Here is a 26557-nt window from a genome sequence, read left to right on the forward strand (position 1 = left end):
TATTCCCGCTCCACACCGTGTGCGCAATGAAAGTGCAAATAAGTTTCGTTCGGAAGCACAACGTCCAAAGTCCCTGTCTGTAGCAAGTGATTACACATTCCGCATTCACAGGCCTTTCAATGTCCAATCACACTTACCTTTCCCGTCGTTAAGCTTGAATGGAGATGTTACGACGTGGAGCACCTTTCTGAAGGAAATCTACACCCCCACTCGGGAGAAGCCATGGCAAGGCATTTGGGTTGGCGACTACTCAGCGCATGGGTGTGAATTTCTGCTCGTCTTTCACAGGGATGGGGAAGAAAGTCCGAAAATGACGTCTACTCGAAGGTCGTCAACTTCGTCGGGTCTTCCCTCAGGGGTCGTATTCTTACCTACGAGCAGCAATGATCAAACCCGTCAAAATGACTTTCATGTCGACCAAGCAGGGATCATAGTTGAGCCAGGGACTGATGTTGGCGAGACGGCAGAAGACGAAGCTGCAGCCAGACCTTCGGGCAGATTAGAAGCTATTAAATTGACTGGCGACACGAATGTGCCTCGTGGAGAGCTCTCCTGGTTTGCTGACGACATAGGCGATTCTGGTCTCATAGGTATTGCAGACGACGAAACGTTTGAAGGCGCTAGGATCGTCAAAAGTATGGGTCACATTGCAGATCGAGGCTTTCAGAATGATAGATTCATCAATTCACGACTGATCATGAAGGATCACAATACGCTTGCCCAGCATTGGGAGGTACGTGTTTGATGAAAGGAAACCGTTCGACTTTGACTTACGCATGTATAGAGCTTCGGTCACATCTCTTTCTACAAACGTGTGAACCTTGAGAATCTATTACCATTGGATTAATCATGGTGGATAGAACGTTGAAGCGCAGGCAGTACTGTCACAATCTGGTAGCACAGCTGCATCGCGACTAGTTGAACGTGGAGTAAAGACCATTTTGAACACATTGGGAAATGCATTGAGAGTATATAATAGTAAACCTACGTACTCGACTGGTAGCGCAATGATATTGAATTAATTGCCTATTTCCAAGAAAGAAGCCTCGAAGGAAACGAGATTTGAGGCTTCGAATGCCTTCGTCCCTGAATTTAGGGTAGCCGCGGTTCTATTTTTACACATCGAGGGTCAACGCTTGGGTCTGCCTGCCATAATCTGAAGGTAGTACCACAACATGTTCAATTCACACGAATGCCCTCTTACAACGAGAATCTTTTGCGTTGTTTCTTCGCCGACATAGTATTGAGAGGCAATGGATGTTTCGTCCACAAGCTTGGAACCTTGAATTACGGCATTTGCCTTGATCAGCTCAGCTTTTAGTTCTAGCCTGCCAAGTGCTGACATCCTTGTTTTCCTGCCCTTCTGCTCCTCGCTGAGAATTCTCCACGACCTTCCTCTTGAGGGGGCCTGCCTCTGCTATCAGCGACAGCTTTTCATCCACCCATGATGATCGTTGACAGACTATTTCGAGTTGTATAAAGTCGTTGCCTCCTGAACACCATGCATCCGCAAATCTTGATGCCCCGTGCTGGCAAGGATCCTAAGTCCAATCCAGCGCTCATCGTAATTCCCCAGAACATCTACTCGGTTCCTAGCTAACAATTATAGGCGATTTCGGCCACAATTGGCTGCATATTCATCGTCATTGCGATTTATGTCTACTATCGCAAGACCCGCCCTCCTTCGTATAAGACACCGCCCAAGACAGCTGCAAGATCGAAATGGCATATCTTACGCTCTTCACCCATTAATCTGCGGCGCATGGGCCGCCGACAAGATCCAAACGCCAACCATGATGAAGAGACATCATACAGTGCATCGCGTTCGGCGACCAATAATACCGACATGACCTCTACTACTGTGGATGTGGTTGACAGACATACATCACTCAGAAGTATTCTCACTTTGCCTGCCTACAACCCGGCACCTAGGCCCGACGAGCATCTAATTGCTCGCGAAGGCGAGCGTGGTGGCGTTGACACGGTGGTCGAGTTTCCTGAAACAGCAGAAGAAGAGGAGGCTCGAAGAGAAGAGGACATGGAGGCACTGTTTAACATTCGACAAGTTCGGAGACAAGAAGCTGCAGACCGTGACGAAAGGCGCCGACAGCGACGGGAAGCACGCGAACAAGGTGATTGGGCTCGATTGGAGCAATTGCGTCTTGATGCCCAAAGACGAGCGCGAGCAAGATCGGATAGCAATGTCAGCGCAGAAAGTAGCACTGCGAGCCTTCCGACATCACGCGAGTTGATAGCGGAACACAACGCTCGAGCGGCGTCAAGAGATCGTAGGGTTAGCAGTGTCAGCTACGCCGAGCTGGGTTTGGCAAGACACGACGGGTCTCGTTTAAGAGCAGAAAGCATTGATTCAGACCATCGACCGCTTCTAGACAATGCTGCTCACATGGCTGGCAATGGTGCAAATAATCGGGATCGGTCAAGTTCTGCGCCGAGACGCGCTTCACGCTTTCACCTCCCAGTGTTCAGCCGTCATAACCGGGCAACGTCGGCTGAATCGTTCGTCACGACGGACTCCGAGGCGGCGAATGAAATTACGCCTCAAACATCGGCTGATAGAAATGGCAATGGAGCGGCAGTCCGGACCCCCAGTGGAAGTGGAAATGAAAGTATGCATGGCAGTGATCCATCGGTTCTGACGCCTGGCAGCAGCGAAGCCAGCCCTCCCATAGGTCAACCACCTGGGTACGACGAGGCCGCTATTCCGGAGCCGAAAGATGCTCCACCAGATTATACAAGTCCAATTCGAGAGCCAGGGGACGGCATCCCAAGGCTCCCAAGCGTCCGTGTGGATACAAATCTGCCGGCTATAGAGATTGTGGACAGTACGCCTACCATTGGACCAGGGGACAGCCAAAATCATGACAGACAATGACAGAAATAAGTGTGGCGGGATCATGAAGTTATGTTTTAAACGTCGACTCATCTTGAACATTTTCCAGCGAGCGAGCGAAGGCGTTTGGCATTCTTGGGGGCGTTTGAGAAGGATGGACTCTACTTTATGACAGCGACAAGGAGGAACATGGCAAGACACTGCTATCAAATTTTGACGCTCGGAGCTTAGCTCTCATAGAAATCGTGTAGGAAATCTAACATTCAAAGGAATCGCAGTACCAATGAGATCTGCACGTCACCAATTGACGCGTTCCTCCGTAACCGCAACGCCTAATTCCCATGGCTCCCACTTATCAACCACTGCACCCATTGTCATCTAAGTTTCCAAGTTTTCTTCCTGAAGAGTGACCTCATATTGTATGGTTCTTGCGGCTTTACGGAAGTAAGAAAGTAGATTTCAACATGTCGTTAGGCCCAGCAGACTCAAGTCTTAATCCAGATGATGCAGGCAATTTCGAAGAGGTAAGAAGTCCACCCTACTCGGTGAACTCGAAATTGACCGACCAATAGATGGAGCAGCAGTTCGCTGTCAAATGTGCGCCAACCTTCCAGCGCCCGCCCTTGCTCAGCGAGCTCCGACCTCAAGGCTAACTTTGCCTTTTTCGAGGCGTTCAACACATGTCTACGTACTGGTCAATTCTGGAAAAGATGCCAGGCTCAAAGCTTCGATTGACTAAGATTGACGATGAAATATATGAACATTTGAAAAAAGACTTTCCGGAACTAGACACTGCTGCAACGCTAGACGAAGACGAGATGAAGAGCAAGGAGGGCAAAGAGAGATGGCGAAACTTCATGATGCAGTACGAACAGAAAGTGGAAGATTACAATTTCGGAACTATGCTGAGGAAGAGTCCTAAGGCGGAGTATGACGAGAAGGACACCATCTTCGGTCCGTTGTATCTATGCCTATAACATGAGCCTCAAATTAACAAGTGTCCCAGCCATGCGGATGCAATTCTACGCGATTGAGATAGCGCGGTAAGGATCAACTCTCCTCAACGAATGTCCCTTGCCGTACTAATAGAAGTCAGTAATCGGCACGGTCTAAACGACTGGATATACGAAAAGACCAGATCTACAGGGAACGGCGACAAGACATGAGCTATATAGGCCCAATCATGACTCAATGAGGCGGCGGGTTTTAGAATGTTGTCGCAAGACTTATCAGCCATAATTGGTAATTTATCGTCTCCAACTTTCTCAGCTTCTTGTGGTTGTTTGAAGGCAAGCTGACTTCACATCGATGTCACACCCCCTTGCCTCTCGATTACTTCATCTTTTCGAACTCATGACTTTCTACTGCTTATGTTCATTCTCTTGATTCCTCGGTCTAAGTGAGATAGAAGTGGAAACTTTGACACCCTAGTCATTCACCAAACACGAAATCCGAATAACCAAAACTCGATTCAATATTTTAAACCCAAATTCCTTCGAATTGCTCTTTGGCTCGAAGACCTTTCATACCACTTAGCTACGGTTCTTTGTCTTTGTTGGCTTCCGTTCGGTGCTGGGGGTGTCATCCGACCGAACAATACTAAGTATATGGGTTTCTCCACACAATAGTAAGGTCTCTTCAGGTACGTTTCTGTTTATACGACCCTGATTTTCCATCTGCCGTCAAGTACCTTTGCGAATATCATGATCTTCTCTTGAGTAGCGAATGACATTATACACTGTCTTAGGTATACTTCTGTACCATATTTTTGCAATCGGGCGTGACCATTTCTGCTATGCTACATTCGTCGCTAAGTTTTGCTTTGTACCATGTTAGAGAAGGCTAAATATGTCATGGCCGACGATGCCGATGGGGACGTAGATGTGCAGGCTGATCCAGACGAAGACGAGCGCGCTGGCCGCGCAACGTTGTGGGACTTATTCAATTTTTCATCTAAGGAGCATGCGCTACCTTTGTCATTGGCACTGATCCTCTCGATCGCTTCTGGCTTCGTCATTCCGATATTAGCGATATATCTAGGAAAATTGTTTGACCAATTTACGTCATTTGGAGCTGGTCAAGTCAGTGCAGACAGCCTCAAGCATAAAGTACTGAAATATAGTATTACTCTATGCAGTCTGGGCGGCGTAAGCGGTGTCTTGAACGGTGCATTTTACGCCCTCTGGCTCATGGTTGGGGAGTTGCAAGCGAAAACCGCACGAGAGACACTCTTCGCTGGAATGCTGAGCAGAGAAATGGAGTGGTATGACAAGCGCACCTCCGGCGTGGAGGCATTGGTATCGCGACTCCAAACGTAAGCACTGCTTCCAGGATTTTCGACATATTAGTTGATCGTAAGCAGCCAAATCAGAGAACTGCAGACTGCTACCTCACAGCCCCTGGGCTTTGCCCTCCAGAATATTGTGACTTCTGTTGCAGCACTCGGCATATCCTTCTACTACGCATGGAGTCTGACCCTTGTCACCCTGGCAGCGGTTCCTGCATCAGCAATCTTCCTAGCATGGATCTCAGCGAGTATGCAACCTGCTGTGGACGCGCATACCACTGCCTTGACTCATGCTTCAAAGATGGCAACCAACGCCCTCTTGGCTATCGATACGGTCAAATGTTTCAATGGTCAAGACCAAGAGATCTGGCAGTATTCAAAGGCAATCAGTAGAGCTGCGAGGTCGTTTCTCATCCAGGCTCGGGCCAACGCATTTCAAATAGGGCTGGTTCGCCTAGTAACGATGAGTATGTTCGTACAAGGGTTTTGGTACGGTAGTCATCTTGTCAATATTGGCAAAAAGAAGCCTGGCGATATTGTGACAGCTTTCATGTCGGCACTGATGGCTGCACAAGCTGTAGAGCAAATACTTCCGCAACTTCTTGTCCTTGAGAACGGAAAGGTCGCAGGTGCTACTCTGAAACTCATTCATATACATATCGAAAGGGGCCGTAGAGTCACGAGGATGCTTGGATCTCACGTACCCCCGCACTGTGATGGAGATATAGAGATACGAAATGTGAGTCGTTCCTGATACCCTGCTTTTGACTTTGAGTGTCTGACTCGTCATAGCTGTCCTTTTCCTATCCTTCACGGCCGAGCCAATCAGCTCTAGAAGATGTCAACCTTTTCTTTGCTGCAGGAGAGACTACTTTCGTAGTTGGCAGAAGTGGATCTGGCAAAAGCACTTTGAGCAATCTATTACTTCGCTACTACGCTCCAACGACCGGCGACCTCCTACTCGACGGTAACCCATTACAGTTACTCGACCTTCATTGGCTTCGGAACAACATCACCCTCGTGCAACAGCAGAGCGTATTATTCAATGAAACTATCTTCAGAAATATTGCCCTTGGCCGCCAGAGATGGCGTAATGTTAGCTTGGAAGAGGTCAAGGAGTCTGTCAGACTGGCACTCCTACAAGGCGTTGTCCAAGACCTACCACAAGGCCTGGAGACAAATGTCGGCATTGGTGGAAATGCAATGAGTGGGGGTCAAAAGCAGCGGATTGCCATAGCTCGTGCACATTTCAGAGACACACCGATCCTTATCCTTGATGAAGCCACGAGCGCTCTGGATCATACGACAAAGATTCTTGTCGTGGAAGCCATCAGAGAATGGCGCCGAGGTAAAACGACCATCATCATCACTCATGACATGTCTCAGGTGTTGGATCATGATTTTGTTTATGTGATGGAGCATGGCCAGGTTGTTCAAGAAGGTTTCAAGCACACATTAGACGCTACAGATACACTATCCCTCAATGCAATGGCCAATAGAGAAGATCCTCTGGTTCAAGATCCAAACAGCGATGTTCTGGATGATGATGAATTGATACGTCGGCCAATTGCTCCCGATGAGCCGATGGATGTTGACAAAGGTTCCACACGAGAGCCACGATTCGTTCCAAGCATGTTCAATTCGCCGAAGGTGCCAAACACTTCCATTGGCTCACCAATACCTCTGTCGCCCTTTTCACCCACAGGTTTCAATATTGGACGCCCAATGGTGTTGTCGCCAAAGTCTCCTCGCTTCAGATCGATCACAGCGCATACAACAAATTCTGACTTGATCCAGATGTCGAACTTGTTCACAGGTTCAAAAACTCAATTTAGAGATTTTCCCATCCCGAGGATATCAGGTCGAGCGGCTGACAGACGCAAGTCGAGAAGGGCTGCACAGGGTGACAGGTTATCAACTGCTCTACGTTCAATTGACCAAGGATCAAGTCACAGACGCATTCATAATACAAAACGGAAGAGTCAAGGAACCATTACAATCAGGTCAATTCTGCAGACAGTCTGGCCCTCCTTGACACTTTTTCAACGCTTGATACTGATCCTTGGCTTCATTATTGCTGCTGTCCACGCGGCAGCAACTCCGATGTTCTCCTGGGTATTCGCAAAACTACTTGACACTCTGATACATCAAGAGGGCAACCCACATTCAGCAGAGGCTCGAAAATGGTCGATTTCCATCCTTGCAGTCGCGGCGGTAGACGCAGTAGCATCTTTTTCTATGCACTATCTACTCGAATACTGTAGTCAATGCTGGATCGATTCTGTGCGTGTGGAAGCTTTGAAGCGGATCTTCGACCAACCTAAGTCCTGGTTCGAGCTGGAGAAGAACAAGCTTGAGCATCTGATGGAATGCCTCGACCGCAACGCTGAAGAAATGCGAAATCTTCTGGGGAGATTTGCCGGCTTCGTTTTCGTTGCAGTCGTGATGATTTCAGTAGCTATAATCTGGAGCTTGTCACTTAGCTGGAAGTTTACTCTCGTCGGCCTTGCTTCGTCCCCCTTCATGTATGGGGTCACTCGTTGTTTCGAAGTCGTCAGCAGCAAATGGGAGAGCAAAAGTAATAATGCAGGCTCAAATGCGGGTAATGTCTTCAACGAGACATTCAGTAATATTCGCACCGTACGAGCCTTGACTGCCGAGGACTACTTTCATCGAAAATGCCTAAAAGCTACAAAGCGGGCTTTCAGAATAGGACTGAAACGCTCTGGATACGCAGGGTTCTTCTTCGGTCTCTCTGATAGTGGAATACTCTTCGTCACAGCCTTGATCTTCTGGTATGGCGCTCAACTCGCCGCTGCTGACCCAAGTGCTCTCAAGAATATTCTCACGGTGCTTACCATGCTCCTCTTCAGCACCTCGAACGCAAATGCCGTCATCGCATTTATACCACAGATCAGTTCATCACGGACGACAGCTACCCGTCTCCTCAGGCTCTCGTATCTCCCTTATCGCAATTCTCACGAGCATACAGGCCATGCTCGCCTCGCCCACCTGAACCAAATCGACTTCGACTCCGTCTCACTAATTTACCCCTCTCGACCAACCTTCCCAGCTCTCACTTCGCTATCCTTGACCGTGGACTCCGTTCAGAGTCTCGCCTTAGTTGGCTCTTCCGGCAGCGGCAAAAGCTCCATCGCCTCCCTCCTCCTGGGCCTCTACCCCATCTCCGGTGGCACCATAACCATCAACGGCATTCCTCTACATAACGCTCACCTTCCCACGCTGCGCTCCCATATTTCCTTCGTGTCGCAACAACCAACTCTCTTCCCGGCCTCCGTAGCCGACAACATCACCTACGCCCTACCCGAGCACTCTATATTGACGTCAGCCAACAATATTGAAGCTGCCGCTAAAGCAGCAGGAATACATGAATTCATCACCTCCCTTCCAAATGGCTACGCTACCCTCATTGGTCCTGGTGGAACAGGTTTGAGCGGGGGACAACAGCAGCGAATTACAATCGCAAGGGCCGTTGCGAGGAAACCTAGATTGTTGATATTGGATGAGGCGACCAGTGCACTGGATCATGAAACGGCGGGAATCATCAGAGCGCTGGTTGGACGATTAAGGAGGGAGGGCGTGGGTGTGCTGGCAATCACGCATGAGAAGCGGATGATGGAGGTCTGTGGGGAGGTGGCTGTCGTAGACGAAGGGAGGGTCGTTGAGAAAGGGTCTTTTGGGCGATTGATGAGAGCTGAGGGAAGTAGATTGAAGAGGCTTTTAGGTGAGGGAGATTGAAGGAGCTGAGTGGCTGAGAGTCGGAGTTGAATCATTGATCGGGAATCTTGCTCCGCGTCTGAAATCATTTTAGTTGTTTATTCGGCTTAAGTCTTTGGAGGACGCTGCGAATTCCGCAGAGCACATCTGAACAGTATATAGTAAACCTCCGAGGAATTGATTAATCCCAGGATCTCAGGTCTCTCTACTTTGTGCCTAGTAAAGATATCATATGTTCCTGATCAGCATTATCATCAATCATATCCTATCCGCCCAACATGGGCGTACCTCATTCCGTTATATTCGAAGCTGACATCGAAGTCTGAGTGCAAACATAACCTGGGAACCAACGACTTGGAGCCGGGTGACGAGTAGAGTACCAATAGAAGCGTCCCATGTAGGCGTAATCCCGTGCTGGAGTGACAGGTACAATGTCGGTGTCGGATTCAAAAAGGTAACCCGAGCCAATAAATGGATCTCTCGGGGCCTTGTTGGCCACCAGACTCATGACCCCCTCGATGATGGATACAGCATCGCTATAGCGCATAGGCACGATCCTGGAATGTCGGCCCGCGATGATTTCTCCAGATATGCCAATACAAGGGAAGGCTTCCATCAACATGGAGACGGCGCCGATGGTAAAGTTCAAAAATGGAGGTTGGAATCCGGGTTCCAAAGGCAGGAAGCTGTTGCCCGTGTCGACTGCCTTTTGCTTCAGCTGATCGGTGGCGATGGCGGCTGCATGGAATAGATCGTTCTTGTCAATAGAGAGATCGGAATTGAGTCTGAATCCGAATAAGGTGCCTAGAATCTTCCCAGGTGCGAGGATGAGGCAATCGTAATTAGCTCTGAGAGAGTTGTCTTAATTCAAGAGTCATTTCGATGGCAAAATCCTGCTTACCCTTGATACGAGGGTAACGGCTCCAATGATGGCGAACTGCATAAGTAGTTGCGAAGATCATTATCTGTCAGGGATGTATTGGAGATGGCTCGTGGATCTAGCCCATTTAAGAGCCCTTCGCCTTGCAGGGTTCGGCTCACTACGTTGCTGAAGAGAGTGCAAAGTGCAAGCAAGAAGTGCAAGGCAAATGAACATAATATTGACATACTGAATGCCGAATTGCGTTGTAATTCACTCGTTCAAACGTGTTCAAAGTCACAAAAGAGCACAGAATAGGGCGAAATGCAAATGATGAGAGTAAATATACCTTACCAATGCACATTTTGAGCGCTGCACACATCCTCAGACTCACCAAATTGCTTATCATAGATACGCTTGAATTGAATCACGCACAGCCCGTGGCTGATTATAGTTCTATGCGCTGAATATATATATGTACGCGCATCAGAGAAAGACTTCGCCCTGAGACACGTGACATCTTGGGCACGTAGCCCTATTTTGAGCCTAAAGGGAACCTTAAGCCTGCCGCTCGGAGCGGAAGCTGCCCTTTTGCGGCACTTGCATTAGGGCTCTAGGGTGATCCCACCAATGCATAATTTCAAAACATTTCACCCTCCATCCACACCCAGTACGAAACGTTCAGCTGTAAGCAGCATCGACCATCAACATGGGGACCGGTAAGAAAGAAGCCACTCGCAAAGAGAAGCAGGCGAAGACGGGGGATGGGATGAACAATGTCAAAACCAAAGGAGAAAATTTTTACAGGACGGCCAAGCAGGCGAAGACGCTCAATATGTTCAAAGAAGGTAAAGCCCAAAGGAACGCGAGTGGCAAAATCGTCAAAGCTGCCGCTCATCAGAGCCGTGAGAAGCCAAAAGCAAGGATCGAGCCCAATCGTAAATGGTTTGGAAACACAAGGGTCATCTCCCAAGATGTGCTCAACTCTTTTCGAGAAGCCATGGCCGAGCGCGCCTCCGATCCGTATCAGGTCCTGGTCAAGTCGAATAAGCTGCCCATGAGTCTGGTCAGAGACAATGAGACCAAGAATGGACTGAAAGAGCATCAGGCCAAGATACAGGTCGAGTCCGCACCGTTCGGGGACACCTTCGGACCAAAGGCGCAGCGAAAGCGAGTGAAGATAGGAGCTGGCTCAATGGAAGGTCTCGCTGCCGAATCAGAAAAGATGTATGGTAGCTATCTGGAAAAACGAGAGCAAACGAAGTACCTTAGTGGGGAAGCAAATACGGAGACGCGAGATGGTGAGGAAGAGGAGCAAGAAACAGACACTGCCATGAGCACAGCCATTGAGCCCGTGTTCTCGAAAGGGCAGAGTAAGCGAATATGGAACGAACTCTACAAGGTCATCGACTCCTCTGATGTGGTCATACACGTCCTGGACGCGAGAGATCCGCTTGGAACGAGATGTCGGACTGTAGAGAAGTTCATCAAGGAAGACGCACCGCATAAACATTTGATCTTTGTGCTGAACAAGTGCGATCTGGTGCCTACTGGTGTTGCCGTAAGTTTGATCTTTCCTCAATCTTCTTCCTCCCAATCACTTTCCAAAGTTAAGTCAAGACTTCCTCCGGCATCTTGCATGCAATCTACTCTCTGGAGCGCAGATCTGTTACGACTTTGGTAGATTAATCCCTGTTCGTTGCCTTGTGCAGACTTAACTCCGTTATGGGGTGGTCACCAGAACATGGGCACGTTGCGTTTGAGTTGAAGGTTTTCGCTGCTGCTCTTGTGGCAGATTGATGGATGTCTTCTTAGTAATGCTTCGTACATACCTAATCCCTTGCCACTGGTCACTTATGCTACCAATGAAGGCTGTGGTAAAGCTCATACTCATCATAGGCGTCCTGGGTTCGAGCTCTTTCCAAAGAATATCCCACGCTGGCCTTCCATGCCTCAATCACCAATTCTTTTGGCAAAGGTAAGTGATTCTTGGAAAGTTCCTCGTACTATTCAGAAGCTGCTGACGTGACCGACTACTTAGGATCTCTGATTACTTTACTAAGGCAATTCTCTTCTCTTCATTCTGGCCGCAAACAAATCTCAGTTGGGTTTGTTGGCTACCCTAATACGGGCAAGTCTTCTATTATCAATACTTTGCGCAAGAAAAAAGTCTGCACCGTTGCTCCGATACCAGGTGAAACCAAAGTTTGGCAGTACATCACTCTGATGAAGCGAATCTACCTCATTGATTGCCCTGGCGTCGTACCGCCAAATCAAGGGGACTCACCCGAGGATATTCTCTTACGTGGCGTCGTCAGAGTCGAGAATGTGGAGAACCCAGAGCAATATATCGCTACCGTACTAAAACGCGTGAAACCACAGCATATCGAACGTACTTACGAAATTAAAAATTACAACTCTCCCACGGAATTCCTAGAACTACTTGCTAGGAAAGGCGGTAGGCTATTGAAAGGTGGTGAAGCGGATGTGGATGGCGTTGCGAAGATGGTTCTGCATGACTTCTTGAGAGGGAAGATTCCTTGGTTCACGCCACCACCGATGCCAGAGGGACAGGAGGAGAAAGGTATTGAGGGTAGGAAAGGACAATTGGGAGAAATGGGAAGGATAGACACCAGGAGGGCAGATGACGAGGAGCTTGACGAAGCCTCCGAAGACCACATCGTGCAAGATGATGCCGAATTTGGAGGATTCGACGATATTGACGAATCTGACGAAGACATGTCTGAAGATAGCGGCGGCGCGACTGTAATTCATGAGCCACCGCCAGCTTGATGGCCGGCTTCCAATGATACCATATAGCAGTATAATGCGAATATCAAATTCTGTGCGACTAGCAATTTCTCGTTTGGTTGCCTTTTCAGCTGTAATTACCCCCACGCTGAGTATATATGTCATACCCCAAAGACACTGTCCTTGCATTAAGTAAAAGACCGTGTACTTTGAAGAAAATGGCCTTCAATGCCACGCCCAAAATTACGGCGTCTAGTATCAATGATTTTCTCGATGTTTTCGACTTCACAAAGGCATACCGCATAGCTTCAAAATGGCGGCTCGACCAGTGTCCGTGAACTCTCAGTGCTGTACTTTACGACACAGCCTCCACCATGCTCCACGTCGGCGCTTCTCAATTACACTTAACTCTCAAGCCCCAGCAGCGGCATCCTCACGCTCAACGATCCCGCCCGAGTCACCAAAATTCATCTCCATTCCACGCCCTGTCCAGCCTCCACCATCTTACAAACACTGGATCAAAGGCACCCTGCCCGTTCCCCGCCAGATCTTCCGCCCCAATGACCCCGACAAGACCACGGCCCCCTACCTCGCCTCCCTAACACCTGAGCCACGGTCTCGAACACTCCAAAAGACCCACCCCCCTCAAACAAAGGACTTCATGAGCTATAAATCCCGGCAATCCGAGCGGCGTCGTCAAAACATCCGTGAAAGTCTCATCGAGCTACGTTTCCGCAAAGACGCCACGGAGAGGAGGATGCTGGCGAGCAGCTCGAGGACACAAGCTTACAACCTCGCGGCCCGTGATGCGCCCGAGCGAGACGATGAGAGGTTGACGATGCCGACGATCATCCCCTCCGAAGTACCGAAGAAGCAAGTCTTGCTCCCGGATCCTCAGCGCGAGGAGCGCCTCGCGACAAAGGCGGGGAACGTGGTATACCAGAAAGAGGCACAGGAGGAGGAGAGGAAGGATATGCTGCATAAGCTTTACGTCAGCTCGGGGAAATTTGTGACTACGGTGGAGCAGTTGGACAAGTTGATCACGGATGTGTTTGATGATGAGATGGCGTTTGCGAATGATAATTCCAAGGGGGCGAATATTTGGCACCTGGGTTTGCCGGATTCGACGGAGCAGTTGTTGAGGACTAGTGGGCAGGGACGGCGGGCGAGGAGTAACAAGGCGGTGGACGGGAGCGTGAGGGATCAATTGACGGATGAGAGGACGAAGCAGTTGGGAGACGAGTTGACGGGGGGAAAGGTGTAGAAGGGGCGGGGATGTGGTCTACTTGGTGTGAATGGAGCTGGGTCGGAAATTGTGAATATTGAGCGTCCAGAGAATATATACCTAAACCTAATCCCAGTATTTAATGATACCCTCCGTTCCCGCTGTAGCGACTCTTGAGGTCGTCTGTGGATTCCATCGCACACATGTAATAGCGCCTTCTGCACTGGCTTTGATCTTCTCGTACATCTTGCATGTCTTCCAGTCCCAAAAACAGACGTATCCAGCACTGTCCCCGGAGGTTACAAGGCCTCCGTCTGGTGAAATATCCACATCGACGGCGTACCCTGACGTATTGTGACCGCGGAATAATTTCTTGCGATTCTGCCGGAATCGGTCGCCTGCTGCATAGACGACTATCTGATTATCTCCGGACTGGAAGACAGCATGCTTGCCAGATGGGTGTAATGCAGCGCGGGTCAGGGCGTACATGTATGGTTCAGCAATAAATTTGATCGGGACAGGTATGTTCACTTCCCAAGCACGAAGGGACTTGTCGTCCGAGGTGGATATGAACCGTCGATCTTCGTCAACAAAGGTAATACTATTGATTGGACCAAGATGGTGGTCATATTCCTGGACTAGACTGTTTTCGCTATCGGGAGGAACTCGGGTGTCGAATTGTACAATCTTTTTATCTGACATACCAGCAACAAACTCGTGTGGTGCTGAAGGGTTGAACTTGATGACATGAGGGATCGCTCCTGTCTTGAAGCGTGAAAGGCATGTTCCTGTCTCCACGTCCCAGAGCTTCATGTATCGATCCAGTGCTGCGGAAAGCATTTGACTACCATTTGGAGAGAACTCTGCATCCGTAAGAGCTTTGACGTGGCCGCTGTAGGTGCGTAAAAGCTCCTGCTCGCGGTAGACATCGAATATCTTGATTTTGGCATCGGCGGAGGCACTGAGCAGCAGATGGGCTGTCTTTGGAAAGAAGCGAATGGCTGTGATAGGTTTCGAGCCATGTTTCCAGGTATTCACTAATTTCTTCGGGTAATAGCATCTCTCAACCTCAGTTGGTTTATTAGGAGGATGCATCATGTATGAACGGCCCATATAGTCAGCTTCCTGTGACCCGTCGTATTGCGTAGACTCGGTGTTCGTCAGATCGTTCTCGTAAGCTGTTGACGCTTTGTTCATGGGAGCTGAGATATCTGGAATAGACTCTTCCTCCACATATTCCTCATCGCTAGCTAATTCCTCCCCTTCCGCGGCGTCTCTCTCATCATAAAGGGCTTCGTTGGTCGGCCTTGCCCAAGGACCTCGGTATTGGCGGTCTCCTTCCATTATACTAGGATCACCCCTGGGCTCCCTCTTTCTCTTCATGCCTGTGGGCCTCGACTGTACAATATTCTGGCCGTCAAAGCGGTTAAATGACTCCAGGTCCCCAACAAAGTTGCCGTTAGCGTTTGGCTCTTGAGCAAAGCCTCGGTTCTGAAAAGTAAGATGCTGCGTTTTGAATGTCGAATCGCTGATTGCGGCTTCTGAAGCGTACCCGGTAAGGACATTCTTGCGCTTCATCCCTTCAGGTTGAGCAAGTTTGAACGGGTTTGCAGGCCCTTGCAACGGTCTTGATAGATACTCGTGCCTGACATTATACGTCAAGGCCGTACCAGTGGGGTTAGCCAGGGCTATTTGTCGATGCATGGGGTCCTGCAAGATATTAGCTTGAAATACAACGCTCTTGAAGACGTAGGACCAAACATCTAAAGTCACCTCCGGAGCAGCAACAATCTTCGTCGCGGCGGCTTTGGGCAGAACATTTGATCGCGAGGGCGATTCATCTTCGCTCGAGGCATAATCAGCCCCTAAGAGAGACATTGTCAGGTGGGAGCGACAAATCGGCAGATGTGACAGTGTTTGCAAGCTAGAAATGTGGAAAAGACTGACAGTTGACGGCTCCGCCAAGCATTGGATTTATCCGGGCGGGCCATTAGGGGGGGAGCCCCACGTTACAGCCTGAGAAGGGAAATTTCTAGGGGCCCAAGGTGCCTATCTTGCTATTCTACGCGAAACCGGCCTTCGATTTTGACAGAGGGATTAAAGCATTGGCAAGGATGAGGATGGTAATGCCTTTGAGTCATGAGCTTCTCAGCGGCATAGTTAGCCGGTTCGTACCTGATGTGGCTACGTTTAGCAACGGGGAAACAAAGGTAGAAGTCACAGCATCACGCGACTTCGTTGCGCAAACGGAAACCGCTGCATTATCGCATCAACTTCTACAGGGTATCCAGGACTGCTCACAAATGCTGCGATAACGATAGTGTCCTCTTGAGGTATCTTCTGTACAATCAAACGGCTCACTGGCTTTCATTCATGTCCACCTCCGTCTACTCTCATAGCCTCAGATTGATCTAGATTGACGCTCACGAAGAGCTACCTTGCCTCATACTCTTGTGCAACTTATCCTCTAGTCAATGCGACTCATCTCGTATTAAGGCAACAATCATGCTGTATAGGTAGAAAAAGAACATCAAGAGGTGGAAACCGAGTTTGATAAACGATTCCTAGAAAAGCGTAAGTACATACGTCTAACAGGCACTGTAGCGCATCAGGTAAGGTTTCTCTTACCTTTTTATGAACGTTGAGCTTCCTAAAAATCTCCGTAGCGTCTAACAGGTGCTGATTCTCGTAGATCCTGACAGCACATTAGCTAGATCCCTCCGTCTGCTTATTCAAAGGCTCTTTACTTCTTTGCGTTGTATGCTACCAAAGGCAGATTGAGGATGAGAGCCACCCAGTACCCGTTGATGAGGAAGAGCGTAGTGAGGAAAGCGTGGACGGCTGCTTCAGGAACAATGTACGTGTTGAGTCGGTTGCAGAGGTCGATAGGATTAATATAGTCACTGGGAAGGTGGTGCACGTTAGTCTCATACAAGTCTGTAGGCAGTAGAGCACCATGGAAGCCCGTTCTCACCATTCTAAATCACTGTACATGATAGTAAAAAACACTTGGAGAAACAGATTGACCGCATTTATGAGGACGGCCAGTAAGTACAGCCATGCTTCCCCAGACATCATGAAACCTTGAGCCGTCAAAGGCCGAGAGTATCAATCTTGTGGGTCCAAACAAGAAATCGTGTGTTCTGTACGGGTTGCTGATCAGGCGCGAGTGGAAGGCTGTACAATTCTCCCAGCGTCACCGTGGGTCTCGAAAAAGTGGACAGGAAGGGGGAAGCTCAAAGGTGAGCTTGTGTTGAGAATGGAAATCTCCAGGCCAGGCTGAAAATTGTTTGATATACTGGTGATAACCTAAGCCTCTTCGCCGCAAAGTTGGTAAATAGCTCCCGATGAGGTCAGCCCTCTAAACAGCAGACGCTAAATTCTAAGCCTTCTTTCAATAATTACTCAGCCTTCCCGTCCATTTAGCCTTGCCTATGGGCTACATGTATGGGATGTCCATACAAGGCTTCGGTCACTGTTCTCAAAATTGATTTATTCCCTTGTCGGTAGACTTTCGAATGATTCTTTCATGAACTTTGTCACTTGATCCAATCCTTCCTCGAGCATCCTCGTTTCACAACAAAACCCCACCCGGACGTATCCTCTCAAGTCTTCCCCGTCGCCGAAACAATGGCTGCCAGGGCAGAACATGACCCCTGTTTTGTCTATGAGATCCTTACAGAAGACTACGTCGTCCACCGCACGGCCCATCTTCACGAACTTGATGAATGCGGTCGTACCTGCAACCGGTCTCGTCCACTGACATGCCCACTTATGACTGTCCACGAATTGCTCTAGGAGCGCTAAATTAGTTTTGGCGAGCTTCAGGTTTCGGGACAGGAGGTTGTGGATACAGTCCTGACTCAAAGCGAATGCAGCAACTTGATCGTCTAGCTGAGAGACACTTATGGTAGTAAAGTCTCTGGCCATTGCACATGCACTCATTATGGCTTCTAAGCGAGTTGCGATCCATCCGACTCGAATGCCTGCCAGACTGTATGCTTTGGACATTGATCCTGTCACAATTGTCTTCGAATATGGGACATTCAGCATAGAAGGCGGGAAGTCATCCGAAGCCGGAGAAATTGAATGGAACAACGGTCGATAGACCTCATCTGAAAGGATCGTAATTTTTGCCTTCTCGGCGATGGCACTGATGCTTTGCAATGTTCCTTTACTGATAATCTGGCCAGTTGGGTTTATTGGATTGCTTTTTTCGTCAACAAGCAATTAGCTTAGTACTCTAAGTAACATACTTGATAATTATGAGTCGGGTATTAGGTCGAATAAGGGCCTCTAGATCATTGATGTCCAGATGCCAGTTCTTCGCTTCATTTGCTTTCCACAAAGATACGTCTGCACCAAGTCTGGCAGGCACGGCGTAAAGTTGTTGATAGGTTGGCCACTGACATATGACGTGATCGCCTCTGCCAACCATGGCATAGAGAACGGTCAAATTCGCCGCAATAGCTCCGGGTGTAATCAGAAGGTTGTCCAAAGTCAGTGGTGTCGGTGCTTTGGACGAGTACAGATTCGCCAGGTTCTCACGGAGTTCAGCAGATCCACGTATTGACCCATATGTTAGTTTTCTCGAAGAAATCGCTAATGGTACATTCTTCCTGTCGTCTGACAGCTCTTGCAGCTCACTGATCGAAATTGACGAAGCACATGTCTCAGCTATGTTGTATTTGGCTTTGGTTTCGTATTGATTCATCCACTGACGCAGCGCAAATCAACACAGGGACCAAGGAATCAGAGGTACTGATAGTATGTGCGAGCTATATTTGATGCCTACATGAAATCACACGCATGCAAAGTCCAAGTAGCAAGGAAGACCATTGGACTGGGCAGTGCCCCTGCCTGTGCAAATTTGATTGCTGAAAGAGGTGGCGGGGCAAAAACAATGAGCAGTAACGGACTCACCAGCTCTACGGCGAAAGGCGTTACTGTCGCGGATGCCATGCTGATTCACATCGGATTGTCCCTCAAATCCTGACCAGATGAAAGAGGAGGTTAGAATTAAAAGCGTCATCGAATGATTTGCAGTGTATGGAAGCTAGAAGCCTTCTAGCGCCATGTTGCCGCAATAGCAACCGACGACCATCATCTTCATCGCCACTTGGTCCGGCCAAAGGATCGCCCGCAACTCAGCGCCATTTACTCCTCTGACAGCCAGGCATCATGTCATGATCATACAAGCTTCGTCCACCTACCTTTACTAGACAGGCCGCCATTCATCAGCCACTTCACCCTCCAGCAGGCTGCCACGCCTCTCCCTCCAAGCTCCAGCGTTTTGCCCCATGATTTTCCGGCGGCGGAACTTTAGCACGGCTGGTCTTTTTGCGCTGTTATGGACTTCGTTCGCGTACACAAACTTCACCAGATCCGACCTCCTCCAGACAAGCTTTTCACTCCAAGACGACCGACCTCCAGATTGCCCTCCATGCTTCAACTGCAATCTTGAATCCTTTCAGTGTGCACAATTCTCTGGTTGCAACAAGTACAATGGCAAATGTTCTTGCCCTCCGGGCTTTGGTGCAGAGGATTGTTCCAAACCACTTTGCGGTTCATTGGCGAACGGTAGCGAACGGCCGCTGAGAACGGGGGATACATGCGATTGTGATGAAGGCTGGGAAGGGATCAACTGCAACGTTTGTGAGACAAATGAAGCCTGTGATCCTCTCATGCCCGAAAAGACGGGAGGCGTCTGTTACAAAGAAGGTGTGGTTTACAAGGAAAACCATCAAATGTGCAATGTGACGAACAGGAAGATAATAGACCAGCTCAAGGACCGGGCGCCTCAGATCACTTTTACCTGCAACGCAGAAGAGGAAACGTGCGACTTTCAGTTCTGGATCGGACAAGTTGAGTCATTCTACTGCTCTCTCGATACTTGCGACTTCAAGTATCAGACCGATTACGACAAGAATACTACGCGGTATACTTGTGAAAACATCCGTTGCGCTTGTGTACCTGGCCGGATGCTCTGTGGGGAGGAGGGGTCGATCGATATTGGAGACTTCTTGGATCAAGAGATCAAGGGCCCAGCCTCTCTTACCAGGATCGAGACCGAGACAAAGGACGGTACGAAGTTCGAAGAGCCAGCAATGAATGATCTCATCAAGAGCGTATTCGGAGATGAATACATCACGCTGAAATGCCACTCTGGAGAATGCGTCTATCAAACAGATGTTCCGGGATATACACGACCTGTCAAAGAGATCAATACGCCATTGATAGCAGGTGTCATCGCTGGATGCGCTCTCTTCGTCGTTCTCGTCATATTGGGAATTTGGTTTCTCTCACGAAGATCCTTTAGAGGCGGACCAATCCACCTGTCCGACGATTCTGACGAGGACATGGCACAGATGATGGCTGAACATAGGCCTGCGTCTTTGCAGTTTGAACATGTCTCATATCAACTCAACGGAAAACAGATTTTGACAGATGTGCAGGGTATTGCTCTACCTGGACAACTCATGGCCATCATGGGCGCATCGGGCGCTGGCAAAAGCACTTTCCTCGATATCCTGGCTCGGAAAAATAAGCGGGGTATTGTCGAAGGCAATTTTTGTGTGAACGGCGAGAGAGTTGGTGATAGTGAATATCGAAGCGTCGTTGGCTTCGTTGATCAAGATGACACTCTGCTGCCAACGCTGACTGTGCACGAGACCATTATGACGAGCGCCTTGCTCCGATTGCCACGCCATATGAACATTTCTGTGAAGGAGCAGAAGGTTTACGAAGTCGAAAAACAGCTTGGCATATTGCCAATCAAGGACCAGCTCATTGGCTCTGAGGAGGGGAAGGGACGTGGTATTTCTGGTGGAGAGAAGCGTCGCGTCGGAATTGCATGCGAACTGGTGACAAGTCCGAGCATACTCTTCCTCGATGAACCTACTAGTGGGCTCGACGCCTTCAATGCATTCAACGTGGTAGACTGCTTGGTGACCTTAGCCAAGAATTACAACCGAACGGTCATCTTTACGATCCATCAGCCAAGGTCGAATATCGTTGCACTGTTCGACCATCTAATATTGCTCGCCAAAGGTAGGACGGTCTATTCAGGCCCTTACACGAGCTGTCAAACCTACTTTGACAACATTGGCTACGCATGTCCGCCAGGCTTCAACATTGCCGACTATCTAGTAGATCTGACCATGCATGCGGACGCTGCTCAGACCCCCACTGAAGATGGCGGTCCTGCGAGCTTTGACACAGGAAGCGTTGGTATGAGGACTCAGAATAGCAGCATTAGGGCTATCAAATCTGTTGCCAGTGCATCAAATCTCAGTACCGATAATATGAGCTATGGGAGTTACAATGAGTCAATCCGCAGGCCTCACAACAGAAGGAAACCATCTCTTAAGCAGAGGCAAGATCGGCAGCTATTTACCCGTAAAAAGAGCTCTGTTGGTGGTGAGACACCATCCACACCGAAGACGGATGATGAGGCTTCGGACACCAACATTACTCGCAGGAACAGTCAAGACCTCATCAGGATGTCCAAACAACAGGGCCACGTTCCGCCTCAGATCCTTGACGATCCACATCAATTGCCTCCTCCAGCCTATGAGATTAATGGGCTGGATTTCCTAATTTCAAGCTACTCATCTTCTGATGTCGCAAAAACGATTCGAGAAGACATACATTCGGCAATGAATGGTTCTTCAAATGCCAACGGTTCTATCAATGGGCATTTCGACCACCCTGTTGTCTCCGGCTCAATCAAAGGGTACCGAAGAATCGGGTACTTCAGACAATTTCTGATTTTATCCCAAAGAACGTGGCGGAACCTCTATCGAAATCCCATGCTCATGCTCACCCACTACGCCATCGCCATTCTTCTCGCCGTTCTTTCGGGTGGTCTTTTCTATGGCCTGACAGACGACATTAAAGGCTTCCAGAACCGGCTCGGGCTGTTCTTCTTCGTCTTGGCTCTCTTCGGCTTTAGTACATTGACCAGCTTGAACGTCTTCTCAAACGAGCGGCTACTCTTCCTCCGAGAGCGTGCCAATGGCTACTACGCACCTATCACCTACTTCGCCGCCAAGGTCGCCTTCGACATTGTCCCGCTTCGTCTCATCCCTCCCATCATCATGGGTGCCATAGTCTATCCCATGTCTGGTCTGACCCCCGAATGGCCTGCCTTTTTCAAATTTGTGCTCATTCTTGTCCTGTTCAACCTCGCGGCTGCAGCTATCTGTCTTTTCCTTGGCATAGTCTTCCAAGACGGTGCAGTTGCCAACCTGATTGGCAGTCTGGTCATGCTTTTCAGCTTGCTCTTCGCTGGTCTGCTTCTTAACCACGATGCCATTCCAAAATCGGCATTATGGCTGCAGTCGGTCAGTGATTCTAAACCCACGCTCCCTCCCTTTCATGCACTTGCTGACTCAGATCGGTAGCTCTCCATCTTCCATTACGGCTTCGAAGCGCTCATCGTTAACGAAGTCAAGTACCTCACCCTCGTCGACCACAAATACGGCCTTGATATCGAAGTCCCTGGGGCCTCGATACTTAGCGCCTTTGGTTTCAACAACAGCGGACTATGGCCGGACGTGGTGGGACTAGCGATTTTCTCTGCGGCTTTCATCGTGATTGCATACTTGGCTATGCACTTGTTGCTGGTCGAGAAGCGGTGACGAATGATTTGTATATGATATACTTATGACCATTGGAGTAGATTCGCATCAATTGGCGCACAGGGCATGACCGAGCAGGGGCTCCTTCAATAAATGCATTACTAGTTCTGGCGTAGAATTCGGTATATGAACTATCTCACGGCTGTTGCAGTTTTCTTTCTTCTATATCAGTGTCCAGATAAAACGCGGCAGTAGGTAAAGCAGTCTCGTTAGAAAAACTGCCTTTAACAGAGAAGGGTTTCTCCTGTTACCCTCGGTAAACATTATAATTCTTTGCATATTTGGGCCCCTAATGGCAAGACCCTAATTATAGTCTTCTGCTCTCGAGATGCCCTCAAGAAAAGTGTCCTTCGATGAAAGAGTCGCAAATAGACCCACATTATTCGCAAAGGAAATACGGGACATGTTGTAAATACTTTTCTCTACTTGATGACCTTCGCAAACCGGCTGACTACATAGACGGCCTCCCAGTAAAGCCGTCCGTTACTAATCCTGCTACGCTATGCAAATGACTAGCTATACACAAGCTAGAAATGCTACCCTGCTCAAACATAATGTGCCTGCCTACAATGCTTCAAAATGCCGTCAATCGCATCCACTCCCCCACGAACTTCAAACTCTCGCCCCTTTCCCCCGCCATAATATCCAGAAACTCCTGCTCGGACAGCAACCCAGGCCCGCCGCGCTGCTCGTCCTCGGCTTCTAGAATAGACAAAGCGGCCCAGAACTTCAGAGTCACTTCATCAAATGGAATATCGCTTGGTTTTCGACTCTCTCCTTTGTCAGAGGAGTCCGCAGAAGCTGATGGCGAGCCCGCTACCATACTCGGGCGATTTTGAGGCAACGTCGGATCTGGCAAGTCTTCGATATTGGTTGCGCCCGACGTCTCAAGGGAAGAAGAAGCCACCCCAATGGCTTTTTCGGTGTGCTGTTCTTCAGGATCGTTCACATGTTTTGGACTCTCATCTGTCTTGCCGGAAGCCGTGAATTTTAAGAGGTCGTCCAAGGATTTCTTAGCTGCCCGTTGCTCGATCGTGGGCTCTGTGCTCATGGATTGTTGTAGATGAGTGTGGTACTCCAAAGATAAGCCCTTTGGGCGTGACTCCGCCGATCGCTCAGCATGATCAGCTATAAGATTCTCTTGACTATCCTGATGTCCACCGGGCTCTTTCGGCGAAGGAACGGTACCATTCGCATAAAGGAATTGTTCTAAATTTGCAGCCTCCTTGTGTAGTTGACAACGCTTCCCATCTGTGATTGTTGAATCGACGAGTTGGCTTAACATAGAACAATCCTTACATTTGAACATATGGGCGTAGACCTGGGTCTTTGGATGATACCCCCAAGGAAGCATTTGTCCCGCTGACAATACAGTCCACAGCCATTCATCTGTCGCAGCTTGATGGCTTGAGGGATACCCACAATTACCGCAATATTCATCTTGCCCAACGTCACTGGATTTGCCTCTCTCGGCGCAGAAGCTGCATTTCTCCTTATCCATAGCCTGTTGTTGTTGATGAAAGTATACCGCTGACGCTGTTGTTATGCCGCAGTCCTTACAGCATTGCCCGAAATGGAATCTTTCGCTACAACTGGGGCATTGTTCACTTTTGTATCGGCCTAAATAATGGGAATCATTGCCCCCTATCGAATCTAGAAAGCGATAGAAATGCATTGCATCTGACCAGACGTCCTTGGAGGGCGGCAGGCAATCTATCTTAAAATGGCTTTGTTTGAGAAAGCTGTGGAGGTATCTTTGGATTATGTTTGGACGGCAGGATCTCGCTACTTTGCAAATCGCGGCTCGATGATGATTACGTTGACGTTTGGTAGCTTGTGCTTCTAGCCAAAGGTCTTCACGAGACTTGAAGATAGAATCGATCACTTCATTCAAGGCCTCTTGCGTGATCTGATAAAGTACGTCTCCGCCCATATCTTCTTCCGGCTCTGGAATTTCAAACCCACCCCAGCGCTCGTTGACGGGAATACTTCGAGAGGAGACAGAAGTAACAGATCGGGTATCGGGATCATCATCGTCTGTCGCCAAACCATCTTCGAAGCGGACTTTTGAAGAAGATCTAGATCTTCGCGCTGGGGATTTTGGCGATTTTAATTCTTCCGGCTGAAGTTCATCCGGAATGAATTCCTGCATCAACTTGCTGAAGTCAAAGACAAAGTCCGTGGCTTCTGTTTGTTGCACTGTGTAGCCTTCCAGAGTTTTACTTATCTCATTAGTAGTCCATCCCTCCTCGAACATATGTAAAAGCTCGGCGCCAAACTCTTCAACCTCGAGTATTGGCCAACCCAGGCTATTAATCAGGTGTGTAAAGCGTTCAGAAAATTCGGCTTTGTTTTGGAATCTTGAGCTTCGCCAATATCTGTGGTCCGTCCCTGTCCCCGAAAAGCACGTAAAAGCGCCTTTTAATTGAAACCCCTTATCCTGCACCGTTACACTGCTTGCTCTCTCAGATTGTCCAAAAATTCGTCGTTTGGCTTGATCCTTTGATGACCGTAATCGCCACGCTTCACGATTGCGCCAAAACTTAGCCCATATGCAGAGATTAGTCCATCGAATTTTCTGCTGAAGCTTTTCGTCGTGGATACTGCGAAGGTAGTCAATGGATGCAGCTGTCCGAACAGGATCAGTGGTGAGCATGTCCGGTGGCCAAGCGTCGTCGCGGATCTTAGCTATGATGTCACGTATAGGAATTGCTTTGTAGTCGCTTTTCCAAACTAGATCGACTTCCTCCGCAAGCTGGGCATCTATTTCCTGAATATTTTGATCCGCTTGGTATCCATCATCTAAAGCACCTTTCTGATCGTGGATTATGGAATCGCCATACAAATCCAAACTTTTGCCTTCCCCTGCCCGAGATGTAGGGCCTCCTGACGTAGACTGATGGAACCCTGACGAAATGGGGTAGCCACTGGTAATCAACTCTTGTACTGCTTCTTCATTGTTGCCTTCTTCTTCCATAATGCCGATTAACTCACCGGTCATTCGCTTGGTCAAAGCATAGTGGGCTCTGAACATGCGCAGAAAATCTTTGCGACTTACATATCCGTCGCCATCGACGTCGAACCCTTTGAAAATACGCTTCCACTTCAATTTCGAGTCTTTACGGTTGAGATAAGATAGGCCGGTAATGAACTCTTCGAATCCAATCAAATTGTTATTATCTGTGTCATAAAAGCTGAAGACACGGTCATAAATCAAATTTGGTGGCGGTGGTCGCGAAGAATTAGCTGGCACAAACAATTGCTCGAAGCTGCGTCTGTCAATTGCAAAGCAATGACCTGAGGGATCTTCCGGCCACTCCGCTCCTGCCAAGCATTGAAATTGATCCCAGTAACCCTCGATTTCAGAGGAAGAGTAGCCTGTTCGCTTATGCCACCTCTTTACAGTATGGTCATCTAAAGGTCTATTATGCAATACATTTTTGCCGGGATATTTCACTGGTTGAGGCTCATGACCTAGATGCATTCGAGGAATCCGGAGTTTAAAGAAGATATGAGTTTTGATGTGGGGTTGAGAAGCTTCGCAGGCTTCACAGAGATCAAAATCGGGGCAATTCATGCATGAGTAGCGGATTCCCCTGATCGGAACTGTACCACACGCATTGCAACAAATACCGCGGTGTACGTAACCCTCTCTTCTATTCTGGTCCTCGGCGATACGATATAGGAGCTTGAGGAGGTTCTGGCTCCCCTTATCTCCGGGATCAGAGTCATGTTCATCGTCTATGGAGCTCTCATTGTTCGAATCTGCGACAGTCTCTCGCTCGGTTGCATCCCGATCTAATCTGGGCATTTCTGATTCTGACTGAGCGGAAGGGTGCGCGTCGGATCTCCGTCGCCGTACTGCATTCGATCGGTGCAGCCCAGGATTGGAGGGTTCTGCATTGTTGGAGATATGGTGGTAATAGATTGCGTACCCTGCTGCGAGAGCACCGAGGACTATGATGGCCGGACGATATCGATACAAGTTCGGCCATGTTGTAAACTTAGTGGACATTCTTTCGATTCAGAAGGGTTGCCATGGCATGAGTCCTCCTCAGAGTACCAGCGACGCGGAATGTGTGCAAAGAAAGAAATCATCGGTGTACTGAGAATAGCATACAGCAATCGTGCAATGATACGCTGGCGCGGGACTAACACTTAGTGTCCGCCTCGACTGACGTAAAAGCGGTCCGTTCCATACAGC

The 26557-nt window shown here is 48.9% G+C and overlaps 9 protein-coding genes across 9 annotated transcripts; 6 read left to right on the top strand and 3 right to left on the bottom strand.

The window, feature by feature from the left end:
* Window positions 1-310: 310 nt before the first annotated feature.
* Window positions 311-2893, top strand: KY384_001974 (uncharacterized protein; the record flags this gene model as incomplete). Its single annotated transcript, XM_044810500.1, has 2 exons — window positions 311-733; window positions 1610-2893. 2 exons carry the CDS (start codon window positions 311-313, stop codon window positions 2891-2893), a joined length of 1707 nt encoding a protein of 568 aa, XP_044672474.1.
* Window positions 2894-3315: 422 nt separating this feature from the next.
* KY384_001975 (uncharacterized protein) lies at window positions 3316-4017 on the top strand (the record flags this gene model as incomplete). The annotated part of the gene is made up of 5 exons (XM_044810501.1): window positions 3316-3375; window positions 3424-3448; window positions 3521-3805; window positions 3858-3894; window positions 3948-4017. 5 exons carry the CDS (start codon window positions 3316-3318, stop codon window positions 4015-4017), a joined length of 477 nt encoding a protein of 158 aa, XP_044672475.1.
* Window positions 4018-4680: 663 nt separating this feature from the next.
* Window positions 4681-8897, top strand: KY384_001976 (uncharacterized protein; the record flags this gene model as incomplete). Its single annotated transcript, XM_044810502.1, has 3 exons — window positions 4681-5165; window positions 5214-5877; window positions 5931-8897. 3 exons carry the CDS (start codon window positions 4681-4683, stop codon window positions 8895-8897), a joined length of 4116 nt encoding a protein of 1371 aa, XP_044672476.1.
* Window positions 8898-10444: 1547 nt separating this feature from the next.
* On the top strand, window positions 10445-12528 carry NOG2 (GTPase required for pre-60S ribosomal subunit nuclear export and maturation; the record flags this gene model as incomplete). The annotated part of the gene is made up of 3 exons (XM_044810503.1): window positions 10445-11296; window positions 11635-11713; window positions 11777-12528. The coding sequence occupies 3 exons, from the start codon at window positions 10445-10447 to the stop codon at window positions 12526-12528; spliced, it is 1683 nt and encodes a 560-aa protein (XP_044672477.1).
* Window positions 12529-12799: 271 nt separating this feature from the next.
* Window positions 12800-13750, top strand: KY384_001978 (uncharacterized protein; the record flags this gene model as incomplete). Its single annotated transcript, XM_044810504.1, has 1 exon — window positions 12800-13750. One exon carries the CDS (start codon window positions 12800-12802, stop codon window positions 13748-13750), a length of 951 nt encoding a protein of 316 aa, XP_044672478.1.
* Window positions 13751-13837: 87 nt separating this feature from the next.
* On the bottom strand, window positions 13838-15589 carry KY384_001979 (uncharacterized protein; the record flags this gene model as incomplete). The annotated part of the gene is made up of 1 exon (XM_044810505.1): window positions 13838-15589. The coding sequence occupies one exon, from the start codon at window positions 15587-15589 to the stop codon at window positions 13838-13840; it is 1752 nt and encodes a 583-aa protein (XP_044672479.1).
* Window positions 15590-16182: 593 nt separating this feature from the next.
* On the bottom strand, window positions 16183-18425 carry KY384_001980 (uncharacterized protein; the record flags this gene model as incomplete). The annotated part of the gene is made up of 7 exons (XM_044810506.1): window positions 16183-16275; window positions 16340-16406; window positions 16459-16614; window positions 16686-16794; window positions 17011-17020; window positions 17303-17921; window positions 17968-18425. 7 exons carry the CDS (start codon window positions 18423-18425, stop codon window positions 16183-16185), a joined length of 1512 nt encoding a protein of 503 aa, XP_044672480.1.
* Window positions 18426-19395: 970 nt separating this feature from the next.
* KY384_001981 (uncharacterized protein) lies at window positions 19396-22353 on the top strand (the record flags this gene model as incomplete). The annotated part of the gene is made up of 2 exons (XM_044810507.1): window positions 19396-22056; window positions 22117-22353. The coding sequence occupies 2 exons, from the start codon at window positions 19396-19398 to the stop codon at window positions 22351-22353; spliced, it is 2898 nt and encodes a 965-aa protein (XP_044672481.1).
* A 574-nt stretch (window positions 22354-22927) lies between these two features.
* On the bottom strand, window positions 22928-26368 carry KY384_001982 (uncharacterized protein; the record flags this gene model as incomplete). Its single annotated transcript, XM_044810508.1, has 1 exon — window positions 22928-26368. The coding sequence occupies one exon, from the start codon at window positions 26366-26368 to the stop codon at window positions 22928-22930; it is 3441 nt and encodes a 1146-aa protein (XP_044672482.1).
* Window positions 26369-26557: the final 189 nt, after the last annotated feature.

This window comes from Bacidia gigantensis (genome assembly GCF_019456465.1).
Source record: "Bacidia gigantensis strain McMullin 20006 chromosome Unknown contig_134, whole genome shotgun sequence".
NCBI lineage: Eukaryota > Fungi > Ascomycota > Lecanoromycetes > Lecanorales > Ramalinaceae > Bacidia > Bacidia gigantensis.